This window comes from Akebia trifoliata, chromosome 12, assembly GCF_017979445.1.
Source record: "Akebia trifoliata isolate Shusen 1 chromosome 12, ASM1797944v1, whole genome shotgun sequence".
NCBI classification, from domain to species: Eukaryota; Viridiplantae; Streptophyta; class Magnoliopsida; order Ranunculales; family Lardizabalaceae; genus Akebia; species Akebia trifoliata.
The window spans coordinates 4,964,418-4,978,307 of record NC_141386.1 but is presented as its reverse complement, the minus strand read 5'-3'; the positions used below and the strand labels follow the sequence as shown (position 1 = coordinate 4,978,307).

At 35.7% G+C, this 13,890-nt stretch overlaps 2 protein-coding genes across 2 annotated transcripts; one reads left to right on the top strand and one right to left on the bottom strand.

Annotated features, from left to right (window-relative positions):
• Nucleotides 1-1,460: 1,460 nt before the first annotated feature.
• LOC147388745 (phosphoinositide binding protein) lies at nt 1,461-5,417 on the top strand. The gene is made up of 8 exons (XM_086418375.1): nt 1,461-1,733; nt 2,858-2,950; nt 3,115-3,186; nt 3,570-3,945; nt 4,693-4,857; nt 4,945-4,994; nt 5,074-5,131; nt 5,221-5,417. Exons 1-8 carry the CDS (start codon nt 1,461-1,463, stop codon nt 5,415-5,417), a joined length of 1,284 nt encoding a protein of 427 aa, XP_086274501.1.
• A 69-nt stretch (nt 5,418-5,486) lies between these two features.
• Nucleotides 5,487-13,504, bottom strand: LOC147388744 (putative lactoylglutathione lyase, chloroplastic). Its single transcript, XM_086417786.1, has 9 exons — nt 13,240-13,504; nt 11,885-12,089; nt 11,649-11,773; nt 11,053-11,117; nt 9,445-9,657; nt 9,295-9,342; nt 9,031-9,138; nt 8,689-8,829; nt 5,487-5,763 (listed from the first exon to the last, which is right to left on the bottom strand). The coding sequence occupies exons 1-9, from the start codon at nt 13,409-13,411 to the stop codon at nt 5,716-5,718; spliced, it is 1,125 nt and encodes a 374-aa protein (XP_086273912.1). The 5' UTR covers nt 13,412-13,504; the 3' UTR covers nt 5,487-5,715.
• Nucleotides 13,505-13,890: the final 386 nt, after the last annotated feature.

Here is a 13,890-nt window from a genome sequence, read left to right as displayed (position 1 = left end):
CTTTTTGAAAGAAAAGATGGCCTTGAATTTCTCCCATAACAAGTAAAGCACGTGTCAAGTCCGACTTTAAAGTGGCCAAGCCGCTTCAAAATTTTGGACGGAGCCTCCTCGTAGTCTGACACGTGGCTTTTTATATTTATTTCACAACCCCACTCTTTGATTAATATTTGAGATACCTCCTGGGAGACACCACGTGTAATCCAAAAGAGAGGTTATACCCAAATTTTGAAGTGGGATGGGCGCTTCAAAGTTAGATTTGCTTAAAACTACCTAGATTTGCTTTTCACAGTTAATATACGCTACAAAAGTTAATCTTGTGATCTATGGATAATAGGCATCATATCCCAACTCTCTTGCACAAGGAAAATGCTGGAATGACACAAACGGAGACACAGGGGTGACACCACGCACATAACCATAGATGCTTTTTACTCGTATCTCTCGGAAAAGCATCTATGGTAATGTGCATGACACCACGTCATTGTGTTACTCCTGTGTCTCCCTTTGTGTCACCCCAGCACGACTCCTTGTACAGTGGTGGCGAGAAATTTTACTTTCAAATAATAGATAGATAAGCGGGTAAAGAGGGCTCACTAGTCTCTCTACCCATCATGGAAATCCTAATAGGGTGACCATAACCTATTTTGCTAGGATTCCATTTTAGATTACAAATACAAAAGTTTGAATAATGATTTTCTAACCCCGCCCCGCCCCTTCTTACATACACCCATTCACAAAGTCATAGATCATTTGCCTTGGGAAACATAGAACCATAAATCTTTTTCTTGTGTATCCCGAGGAAAATGATCTATGGTTCTGTGATGGGGTGTACATCAGAGGGGGGGTGTCAGATTATCACGACTCTTTCAGTTTTATCTTATGTATTTGGAGAATTAACAATCCAGTCTTGAATAAAATTGGTACATATGTTGGGTCAAAACGTTTTAGTATGAACCTAACTCTATCAGTAAATAATAAATAATAATCTATCAGTAATTTATTAATTTTAATAAATAATAATCTATTAGTAAAAACCTAACTCTAGACCACTTTATCTTCATTGTTTCATCATTACCTTAGATCATTTTTGTACATTTTACTTTGATCTAAAATACCGATAAAGGCAGACCCATTTTCGTATATACTACACTGTGATAATTGGTACAAAGGGGCCAACTTATGATGAAATCAGCCGCTCAAGAAATTGTGTTTTTAAGTCCTTTACAAGAAAAGCACAAGAGTGGAACAAAAAAGAAACACAGAAGTTGGGGGACAAACATGGTCCAGCTTTAATCAGTCACTCTCCTTTAAGCAGAACAAATACAGTCTCAACTTTCTTTATTTTTTATTTATTTTCACTTACAAAAAGAAACAATTGCACCATTTTAAATACCCATTATTCTTCTTGATTTGAAACTAACAACTTGAAGAGTTACACCATCGTTCATGTTTGGTTCTTTATGGATCCATTTATTTGTCGGCCCAAATGCTCGTCGAGTCGATTGGAAGACATAGAAGAAGATGGTCCTGTAACTTGGCTCACAATGACATGTGGCCCTCCTGAAACTCCTACAGAGTCTATGGAGTTTCTTGCTAGATCATGGAGCCTTTCTTCTCTAGAGTTGTGCAAAGCTCTTACTAACACTAGTCTTCATTCTAATGTTCTTGGCATTGGCATGGACATGGAGTCTACTTCTTCATTCTCCTCCACTGATAACGTTGCAATGGAATCTGTAAGGTCTCTATCTTGATTATTTGATTCGATTTTGAGTATGGAGCGATTCTCAAGTTTGTATAGATCGACATATTTGATAACGAAAATTATTAGCCTTACCCCGTTGGATACGCTAAAACTAACATTAAAAATGTCATTCTTGACCCAAATGAGACTTGCATTATGTTTTCATGAGTAATATTATTAAAGAAAAACGACAAATAGATTGAATATTACTTATAGCTGCAAATTATCATGAGATAGGAGTGTCTAGATTCGATGAAAATATAAGAGCATTACTATTTATCATTTATGTGAGAGGTTGAGGTTTGAAAATATAGTACACCATTTACTCTTTTTTTTTTTACTTGGAGAACCACTTTGGTTCACAAGTGAGCTTATATTGCCACACCAAGTATTTTTTTGATACACCAATTAATGAGTACAAAATAAGGATATAGACACACCAAAAAAGAGTAATGACATGGAAGGTGGTGTTATGGTATTTGAACAGCATTCAATATTCGATTTCTTTCTCGATCACTTCCTCTCTCATAATCAATTCCTTTACAATGTGTTTGGATGAGAGAAACGGAGATAAGAGAAGAAAACAAAACAAAACAACGCAACTTCTTTCCATCCTGTTTGGATAGATAGGAGAGAAAAGAAAACAATAGAATAGGAAGTTATTTGTTCTATTTTCTCATTTTCTCTCCGAATCTCTCAGATTAGGGGGAGAAAAAAATTAAACAATTTTCTCTCTCAATTAACTTTCTTCTCTCTCCTCACTTAACTTCCCAAACAAAAGAAATGGAGAGAAAACTAATTCCTTTCTCTTCTCTTTTCTCCACAAAGAGAGCTCAAAAATATTTTCACTCGAGTAAAAAACTAAAATCGAATAGCTTATCAAAGAAGAAGATGACACTGAAAGGAGGGGGTCATTAGAAAAATGGAATAATTATCAGCAAGCCTAACATAATAATTTCATCATTTGGTTTGGTGTGTGATAAGTAGAAGTTAGGGTGGAAATATAAACTCTCAAATATAAGTTTTAAATAAAAGTGATCTATATCAAAGACAAACTAGTAAACCACATGTTGAGTACTCCATCCCATGTTGAGTTTGTCTGTACTCTATGTGCAGCAAAGCCTGCAGTTGGCCCAACAACTATCTGTTCCTCAGCCATGTGATGTTAGCAGCCCTCCAGCCTCTCCTAAGGAGAATGAAGATACAAAGGTATCTTACTAGATTCTTTCTTCTTTTGGTGGGCCATCTCCAATCAAGTCTATCTGAGTCGTCCGATCTTAATTTTGGCCTATGCCAGTACAACATCCAAGAGGTGGCCCACCAATTGATCTGATGGTGATTGATTGGATTTACTAATGGTTGAGTTTGTGCAGGAGATGCTCTTACTTCACCAAGCTCTGAATCCTGAATTCCTCCTAACTAACCACCAATTGCTCAAGAATGGGGTACACTTGTTTCTTATTTTCATTCTAAAATTAGACAGTTTTTTTAGAAAATGGTTTCTATTTTGGCAAAATCTCAGTTTTTGTATTCAGGCTCTCTAAGGGCCTGTTTGGAAATTGTAGTTGCTGGGATTGGAGTATTGACTATTGAGAGTTGTCAGCAATTCCTACGAAACACACCCTTAAATGATCGTCCTTAAGCCGAATTTGTTAAAAGAGAACCAAGACCAACATTGATGATGTTCCTCCCTTGACCTCGGTCCTCTCTATATAGACCAATGAAAATAACATAAATAATCTTTAAAAATTTATTTTTTCTCGCAAGGTCTATATTTTCAAACTCTTCAACCGCTATGGATTTGATAAAATGTTTTTTTTGTTTCCAGCTCTATAAGAGTGTGCTGAGAGGGAAAACAATGGGAAGAAGGATGAAAGATCAAAAGGAGAAGAAAAGGCAAGAGATTCGAACACATAAGGCACAACTACACGCTGCTATATCAGTAGCTGGTGTTGCTGCAGCCGTAGCTGCCATTGCAGCTGCTACTGCTGCATCATCGTCTAACATTTCAACTGCCCAGCATGAGGAGTCCTCGAAAATATCGTCTGCCGTTGCATCTGCAGCAGCATTGGTGGCATCCCATTGTGTAGAGTTAGCTGAAGAAATGGGTGTGGATCGCGATCAGATCACAACAGTCATCGACTCTGCTGTTAATGTTAGAACTACTGGAGATATCCTGACTCTAACTGCAGGAGCAGCAACTGGTATCTCCAATCCAATATAACTTTTTTATTTGTATTGGAAACACGATAGGTTTCATCTGTTACAGCTTCTACATCAATAACACTTTTAGATATACTCAGCTTCTGGGTTTCCATAGTAACCAGAAGCCGGAGCTTTCCAGACCAGCTTTCCACTTCAGCGAGAATCCAGAAATTACAACCCCAAAATGTTTCTATAGTTGTCACTGTCTCTTGTTTAAGAAGCACTCTAATCAATCAAACACAATCTAGATTAAAGTAGCAGTTTTTCCCAAGCACCTCAACCTTCAGAAGCACTTTAGATACAAAAAGCACTTCTATTAAGGCACAATCATGATTAGTACAGAAGTGATTCCATAAAAGCACTTCTATTAAGGCAGCCCTTACACTTTTATTAATCTTTTGAAAAGTCAAATTGAAGCTCTTGTTCCTACACAATGATCCTTTGATAATATAGGGGAGAATGGAGTCCAACATTGAATCAGTCGATCAGGCCGCTTCAAAATTTTGGAGGAACCCTCCTCATGACATGACAAGTGGATTTTTATGTTTATTTCACGCCCCTAATTTTTTGTTAATATTTGGGATACCTCCTTGAAGCGGGATGTCCGCTTCAAAGTTTTTTCAAGGAGAATGAACAAGTGAATGAGACTCCACGAGCCTCCTAAGATTCTTGAAAAAAGGATTAAACATGAAAAAGCTCCGTCCACCTTTAGAATCAAACTCAATTTGACATGTTTCTTGTTGCAGCCTTACGAGGAGCCGCAACACTCAAGGTAAGACTGCAGAAGGGATACCGAACTGCAGCCCTTGCTCCAACTGAAGAACAGGTCGAGGAGGGAAAAGAACTTGAAATATCATCAGTGTTAACTTTTGTTTCCAATGGAGGCGAACTACTCAAACGAACAAGGAAAGGTATTGTTCTAGTAAGACAAAAATCTTAATGCTAAAGCCCATTTTACTAAGATGATACCCATAGCATCAACTAATTGTTGTTCACAGGTGCTCTTCATTGGAAGCACGTTTCTTTCTATATCAATTCAAATTGGCAGGTATAACAAAGAAAAGAAAGATTTATTTATTTTTTTGTTTTTTTTTTTTAAATCTAAACACCTGGGATGATATATGCAGGTGGTTGCAAAAATGAAAAGCAGACATATTGTAGGAGCTTTTACAAAGAAGAAAAAGTGTAAGCAAAGAACCCCACAATAGCTCATACTAACCTTATGATCTCTGACTGCACCTGTCAGCAGTAATCAAGTCATGCCATGTTTCCAGGTTTGGTGTCCGATGTCTATTGCGATATTCCATCCTGGCCCGGACGAGATAGTGAGGACAGCAGTGAGGGAAGAGCTTACTTTGGAATCAAAACAGCTGATAGGCTAATTGAATTTGAATGTAGAAGCAAATGTGACAAACAGATGTGGGTTGATGGTATTAGGCAGATGTTACATCGTCATGCCAACATGACATGATTTTGAGGAAGATGTCAAGTTTCAAGGGACGAAGACAAGATTTTAATTTCATATAATAAAAATAACAGATGAAATAAAAGCCTGGAACTTTCTACACTGTTGTTGAAGGAAGATGTTTATTACAATGTTTCTACAGTACGCAAAGAGACTATCTACAAATCGAGATTTGGTGGCATTCTCTTATGGGGTGATGCTTTTGGAAGAATCAAATCTAGTAGAAGGCAAGATTTTAAACAAAACCGTCATGAATCTCTGCATGGATTCAGTTGTGGGAAGCCTGTGGAGGGCATTATTGTGTTCAGAGTCCCTCCAATTCCTTGAGAAAATCAATATTGTCCACAAAAACCTGAGGAGAGAAAAGGGGAAAATCAAACTCAGTTGAATCATAATCAAGTTTAAAAAAAGGATCTTTATCCATCCACTTAACATATTACAAACTACTTATGAAAAAAAACATATTACAAGATAAAAGAAGGGTTTTCTTAATGTGTGCCCTTAGGGCAAACGGTAAAGAGCATTAAAAAATAATTTTTTTTATCAAAAATATCCCTAGATTCTAATTCCCAAGGTATACTTATTGCACTTTAACACGTGCCTTTATGTGAAACAATTTATTGATGTGGAGGCTGTTCTTTAAGGGAAAAAGTACATAATAGCTAAATCCCTGTGCATAATAGAACTGAATGGGATTTGTAGACTAAATGTGACAGAGATAATTTATCCTTTCAAATCATCATAGCTGCTTTTAAATAGTTGGGGTAGGAAATTTATCCTTTCAATAGTCTCAGAAAAAAGTATAGAGCCTAAAATGGTCTCCAAATGTTTTGTGGGCTCATGCCATTAGGACTTCATACGTACACCAACACCACCAGTTGCAAAAGCTCATGCTTTGCAGGTCAGGATCAATGACCACTCAGTATACAGAATAGTGTTCAAAAAACACCAATCAACTCATGAAAAATGTTAATCAATAAGGTTTGGATGGGTATGAGTACCAAGATCATAACTCAAACTGCCATATAGAAAATACATATTCCGGTTGACAGTCAGTCTAGCAAATGCATAATCATCTCTGCCTTATCCCAAATATTGGATAGGGAACATAAATCCTACCTCACCATGCCAACTCTAACCAGATATATATATATAGCAGATGCAAATTAAGATGTAATATAATATAAATTCAGAACGGATTCGTAATGGTAGATGGTAATTTACAGTTTATCGACAACAGATTTTTTAGTACGAAGGGTTCAAGTGTGGGCATGGATTTTTCTATAACTGCTATTTGAATTATGATGTTGACTATTATACACAAGTAATTTCAGAGGAAATTTCAACCAGGAAGTCATTTGAGTGGGCATGGCTACAAATTCATTCTGCTTTACGAATTCTCACATGACTGCATTCTGTCACATAATCAGTTTGCGGTTTCTTTTCACAATAACAGATTTTATCTTGCCTAGTCGTTGCTCATATGTAATTGGGCCATATTGCAAACTCCCTGAAACTCTACAAATTCTTCTTTTTACCAATGTGGTTTCTCACATTGGTGGAAGTCTCACAAGAATTGCCATGAGATGATAATGTGAATTCCGAATGCAATTCTACAACCCAAATTCAGTTATGGTTTTAAATTGCAAGTAGAAGTTATGATCTATAATGGCAGGAAACGGATACAGGTACTGATATGGACAAATTGGGATAAGAGTTTAAATGTTCCACAACCAACGATATGGATATAGATACAGGTATCCTTCCCATTTCCTAAAACTATGACAGGAATACCTTTTTTTTTTTTTGATTGCTAAAGAATAATTTTATTGGAAGATTATGACAGGAATACCTTTAACATATCATCAACATCATCAATGCCTTAACCAGTTTATTTTTGGGTCATTGTATATGAGGGAAGGGGGGGGGGGGGGGGGGGGGATGGGAGTTGGTACAACTGTTTTCAATGGGATCAGTAACTTGATGATGGCAGGAATTGAACCCAGGTCTATGGTATCATTACTCATAAACCTTATTCCCTCATTCAATTCTGTCTAGAGAGATGTCTTTTGTATTCTGGTGTGTTCATATCCACTCTGACTGCTTTAACATGTAACGTTACAAAAATGATAATCAAATAACTGCTATCAAATATTTTATGTTATATTACGTAACTTGAAAATTAGTAATGCTGCAATAGTAATTTAACTAGTATTTTTGTGACTCTGTTATCCATTGTATATAAATAAATATTAAGGTATTCTCCCATATCCAAATCCATATCGTGTCAATACTAGTACTCTAGTCATATACAGGTATCCGGGGTATTGTAGGTTATGATTTATAAAGAAGTTCACGAAGTCATTGAAGTGGCGATCAAGATAAGCAAAGATACAATATAGCAAATTAAAATAAGAGGTGTCAACAGAACAATGTCATAGATCATCAAAGTTGCCTGCAAGCATTCATTTGCTGACAGGTCAATTGCAAAATGATGTGACAAATATAGATGTCCAGATTCATCAAATAAAAACATCCAATGTAATTCTAACATGTGTAATTATTTCAATAGTTATAACCAAGTTCAGCTCAGAAATATCTAGAAGTATAGCGAAATCTTTAACTTGAGGAGGAGTCATTTACTTTTTTATTTTTAATTTGACTTTTTCTGCAATTCAGATATAGGGTGAACAATTTAAGCATTCACTTTATATTTATTTCCTCTTTTGAGAGTAATTCTTTGTGAAAAATGTTCTATTGAGCCTTATGTGATCATTAAAGAGAACATTACTACTTACTATTAATTTCGTCTTTCCAGAATTAGAAGGTGTGTTTATTTATTTATTTATTTTTGCTTTGTAAGTTCGTCATAAAAAATAAAGTTCTATTGAGCCTTATGTGAACAATAAGGTTACCTTTGATTCAAGAGGCTTGTTTCATTTCCAAAGATGTAATAACAATGGTCAATGCGTTGAGTATGTTTCCCATAACCATTCTATATCTCCCTCCCTCACTTTTATTTATATATCATTATCTTTTTGGTCCTTTTGATTGTTTTTTTTTTTACCTTTTCCCTTTTAGGTAGGTCTCCTCACTTATACAAAGAAAAGGCCATCACATCTAGCGGATAAGTTTTCCAGTCACTTGCCAAGATAAAGTTATCCAGTCTCAGAGAAAAAAAGGAAATCAGGACATCAAAAAGCAATCCCTAGAAATATTTAAAGACAAGAAGTGTTATAGCATAAGCATGAAGAACTAAAATGACTAGAAGACATACTGATTTCCAACCATCAGGATCCAAGCAGGCGGTGATCTTGGTGTTGATGCCAGGTAATGGTCCAGGATCACGTGTAATCTTCCCTCCACAAAGTTTAATTGCTTCTGCAGTCCTATAAACATCATTTGTTCCAATCGCAATCTGGTAAAATCGTACAACACAAGGAATAAGTCATCTTAAAGGAATCCATTGAACAATGGGATGAATCTAGAATATTGCTTACCAAAAAATAGTAGTGTAGAGAAAAAATACAATTTTTTTATATTAAAGGATAGTGACAATCACCTTATAACAAACAAAACAAAAACAAAAGACTTGGGGAAGAAAAAGAAGGGTATCCACCTGTGCATAACCATTTCCTTTATCATATTCAGTGACCCCGTAGTTGTATGTCAACTCCAGCACCGCATTTTTATCTTCCGGACCATAGCCCATTATGGCAATTGTATACTGGAACAACATGTATACCAAATGTAAGCCCATCAGGAATATTAAGACGAGATACTAAGCAAGGCTCACAAAATTACTCATAAAGACAACATGAAAGAAAGAACAATCAACAAAGAAATTCTGTCCAGCTTGTTGATAAGGAAAATGCCATGTTACCTTGTACTCAGGATTATCTCTTTTACGAAGAAGCTCCATACCAAAAGCCTATAAATCATAATCGTAGAACAGAAACATAAAGATAGTGACTATTTAAATATAAATTAAAATGAAGAAAGTTTTCTGATTTATGTGCAGAATAATACTTGCCTTCTCATAGAAATTTATGGCGCGATCAAGATCACCCACTCGAAGCATCACTTGACACAAGGGCTCAGGCGTAGGCCCTCTTTCCAAAAGCTCAAACTTATAACCATCAGGATCTTCAACAAAAGCAATTACAGTACTGCCACCTTTGACAGGACCAGGTTCTCTGGTTACTTTGCCCCCTTTAGCCTTTATAAGATCAACTGTCTTGATAACCTATGCCAAGAAATATGAAAATACATACCCTCATAAAAGCTCACAAAACATTTGAAAAATACTTCAAGAGCTATACAATGCTGATTACCCTTATATCTACTGTCAAGGTCTCATGTGACTGAACAAGATTAAATAAAACAAAGGGGAGAAAACTTCCTGATTTGTAATGTTACAAAGATATGCTTAATACAGATGTTGGTGCCCATTTGATTGGCATTTGACAGTAACTATAAGATATCATCCAGAATTTATGAAAAATTCTCAACAACACTAATTTATAGAAAGAAAACACAGCACTAGCAAATATTATATATTCTACATGTAGTTGAACCGGTTAAATTGTGCTGCCTCTGAACTATTTTTAAGCAGCAAAACTATATTGAGAAGAAAGAAACCGCCAAACCCAGCCTAACAAATCCCAATTTATGTGATGCAAAACTAGAATCATGCACCTAATTTACTAATGAGGTAACAGAGAACTTAAAATGGTTTAGTTTGATCATTTTGACAAATAGATTTTGAACACTTAAAAAACTGGTAGCTTTGACAACTCAGTGCACAGATAGATGCAAGAAAGCCCAAGCCAGCTGAGCCACAAGTGCAAGAACAGAGTTTTTGAATACTGCTTTAAAAAGTTAATAACCAGCCCCAAAATATATAATAATTTCCACAATGCTTCTTATAGGGATCCCATTCCTAAATGCTTTTCCCCCAGTATATTACAATTCGCAATTCAAGGTGTTCATCTTATCACCTGCATTGACAAAACATCACATTTTCCCTTCAAGATTTCAGGATCACCAGGGAAATATAGACCAGAAAAAAGGAATCCCATTGAATCACTATCATTGCACCAGTTGGAAGTCTTGAAAAGATTCCAATCACTAGGAGCATGCAAGAAAAAAAAACTCATACTTGGTGAAGTAGGCTTAAGCATACATGGACATAAACAAAGAGTAGAGTGAGGAAATGTTACAGCAAGGTAAATACAAAACTATTGTGCAACAGCTGTTGTGTAGTTTGATACAATAAGTGATGAACTATGGGGTCTTCTTCCTTTTGTGGTGTACTGGAGCATTTTGAAGGAGAGAAATAACCGTCTTTTCGAGGGAAAGGAGGCAGAGGTTCAGGACATTGTGGTGGCAATCTTAGCTTTGTTGATTTTTGGTGTCAATTATTTAAGGAATTTAGGGGGCTTTTCTTCAAGGATTTTCTTGTTAGGTGGGACAAGGTGTCTAACTTAGCTATGGATTATGAGTTTGCTTGGAGTGTTTTTTTGCTTTTTGATAGGTTTGGTTTTATCTCTTGTACCTTTTCGGCTGGCCATCTCGACCTGCATTCTTTCTAATGAAATTATCTTTACCTATAAAAAAATATCAAATAATAGAGACTTACATCCTCAACCGCAACACCAAAGTGGCCAAAACCAGCTCCGATATCATACTTGTCAACTCCGTAATCTGCCAACATTTATAGTGGAGACAGAAGTCAATGAGAAACTACATAAGAGCATTTCCAACAACGTCTCAAATTTTGGTGGCAATTCAAAATTTTGAAATTGTCTCCCATAAAAGCTCTCCAATATAGGTGTCATACGGTCTCGCAAAGTGGAATATGCTAAAAGCAATGCTATATGTATCAATGCTTTTAGAATATCTCAAAATTTGCTAAAGTGTCTTTTTGTGTTGGAAAAAGTGTATTTTGGATTATTCTTTTTACCAAATTACCATCCAAAGCATAAAAAAATATTGTTTTAATTTATTTATTTTTCCAAATTGTATTCAAAGCATACCAATAGCATTTTTTTGAGATCAAGCAGTGGACAGACATGTGTCAAATATGACATTTTTCACTTTATTGTTTTAAAAAATGGAATTGAAGGAGGCAAATACAGCATTGCCATTGGAGATGCTCCAACATAAACTAATGCATGACTTGGTTCATAAAAGGACAAAATGGGAACAAGATTAGCGGTTAATCAAATGGCTTACTATAAGTGAGTTCAACAACAAAGTGGGAGTCTTCAGGTCCGTATCCAAGAAAGGCGTTCGTGTATCTCTCTTCGGGTATGTCACGTTTTCTTAATAGCTTCATCCCCAGGCACTCTGTATAGAATCTGCAATCACAACACATTAATTAGCTTCTGATATGAACCATGCATCAGTTTCATTGAAGGAAAAAAAAAAGTCCAAGAAGAAGTAGTGCATAATGTTCTGAAGAGACGTGCTTTATGGTCTTATCCAAGTCCCCAACACGATAAACAACGTGAAGCATTCTTCGCTTGTCATTTTTGACCCACTCTAAGGAACTTTCCTTGCTAACAGCAGTGCTTGCTTGTGCTATATTTCCAGGTGTGCCAGCTTCTATGCTGTTTCCCTCTGCTCTTACAAACTTTGATGCTTTTATATCAAATAACTGTGTCTGTGGAATAACTGAATAACAACCCAAAATCCATAAGCACGTAACAGAAGCAGTGCATCTGAACTATATCTACAATTTAAAATAAAAAATTAAATAAATGGATTAGTTTTAAGTCATAAAATTGGTTTTCTTTTGGTTGAATGTGTCTTTTGACCCTTGCCCACTGAAATACTGCTCAATCACATATAGATGCTAAAGAGGAAATGAAGCAACAAAGAACAGTACATCACTGAAATTCAAGTAATATAGGAGGTCATCATTAAAATTCTTCTTCAGAGACCCACATTAACAAAAGTAACCACCACCATTACCCAATGACTTATTAGATCTAAAAGAGCCTAATCTATCCTCCACCATTTAAATAAACAAAAATAATCGATGCCAGAAACATAGTGGCAATAATGTTGAATTGAAATAAACAATAAGTGATGCACAAATCTGTATATTTCAGTGAGCCAGTCACCTCTAAAGTGACCCAAATGTGAATCCGTTGAAACGATACTCTGCTTTACTAACATCAATTTCCCATTAGTAAGACATTTTTTATAGGCATCCAAGTCTTGGTTCTTGCCAATTCTAACGATTTTCCTACTATCATCCATTCGATAAAGGTACCAACACCAAATTTTTGGGATAAGGCTTTGAGGATGAAGATGATGATGTCCAATCAATAAGAGCCCTATCAAATGAACGGTCCAGATTTACAAATAAGGTCAAGTGTACGACAAATAATAATCTAAAACCAAAATTGTCGTACAGTTTGTAAGAACATTAAAAAAAAGTACAAAAAAAAAAAAAAAAAAAACCACAAAATGCAACATTTTAATTTCATAAACACCAGAAAGAAAAAAAAAAAATCAAATTCAAACAACCGTAAGTCCATTGAACCATTAATAACATCATCCAACCAGCGAAACAAAAAAACAATCACCAAAACAAAACCCTAGAATCATTGAACATTCCAACAAACACGTACAGTGATACAGGTTGAAAAGTCTAAAACAGGATCTTAACCATATCCACAACTATAGATTACGAATTCTACAATTGATTAGAAAAATAAAATAAAATCGAAACCAAAAAAATATAAGATTTTTCTAGGATTTGAGAGGTAGAGAGAGAGAGAGAGAGAGAAAGAAAGAAAGGGGGGTAGGGATTCACCGCTGCCGAGATGAAAGAGAGCGAGTCTTCGAGAAGGGTTATATGAGGCGAGAGAGACACCAAAGCGAGTAGTGGTGGCCGAGAAGGATCTGAGAGAAGAAAGAGAAGAGAAAGAAGGGCGAAGCGAAGCCAGATGGAGAGATGAGGACGCCATGGGAAGTATCCTCACCATTTTTCCTTCTTTTTTTTTTTTTTTTCTGTCACTCTCTCTGTGTTCTGTTGTCGATCCGATAAAAGAGATATTAAGAGAGATTTTGTTTTTTCTTGTAATTTTTTGCTGCACTAACTTTAGATGTTTTTTCTGATTCTTTGCTTTGTTTCTATGTAACTATGGCTTATAAGAACCGAATTTTACTGAGACTATTCGGTTTAACTCGGACGATCCGAAGGAGTTAAAAGTAACCGATTTCAACATCTAATCAAAAGATTAATTATATTGCCACATCAACTTTTACTAACTGCACCCCAATTTCTTTCTTAAATCCTTTCTTTTTTTTTTTTTTTGAAAGATATTAGATTTTATTCGTGAGTGAAATTGAAATCCCTTACATAAGTAGATGAGTTCCCGAGACATGGTTACAAAGAAGATTGAGAAGCTAACAGATGTACTTGATTATTGAACTTTCTCTTGATAAATCTCGTTGACTAAGT

Bases quoted from the DNA above. Each gene is read 5' to 3' on its own strand.
- LOC147388745 (XM_086418375.1), top strand. From the start codon at position 1,461: ATGGATCCATTTATTTGTCGGCCCAAATGCTCGTCGAGTCGATTGGAA. The intron at 2,951-3,114 runs GTATCTTACTAG...GAGTTTGTGCAG, and splicing joins AGGAGAATGAAGATACAAAG to GAGATGCTCTTACTTCACCA. The intron at 4,995-5,073 runs GTATAACAAAGA...TGATATATGCAG, and splicing joins ATATCAATTCAAATTGGCAG to GTGGTTGCAAAAATGAAAAG.
- LOC147388744 (XM_086417786.1), bottom strand. From the start codon at position 13,411: ATGGTGAGGATACTTCCCATGGCGTCCTCATCTCTCCATCTGGCTTCG. The intron at 11,118-11,648 runs GTAAGCCATTTG...AAATGTTGGCAG, and splicing joins TGTTGTTGAACTCACTTATA to ATTACGGAGTTGACAAGTAT. The intron at 8,830-9,030 runs GTGGATACCCTT...CGATTTTACCAG, and splicing joins AAGGAAATGGTTATGCACAG to ATTGCGATTGGAACAAATGA.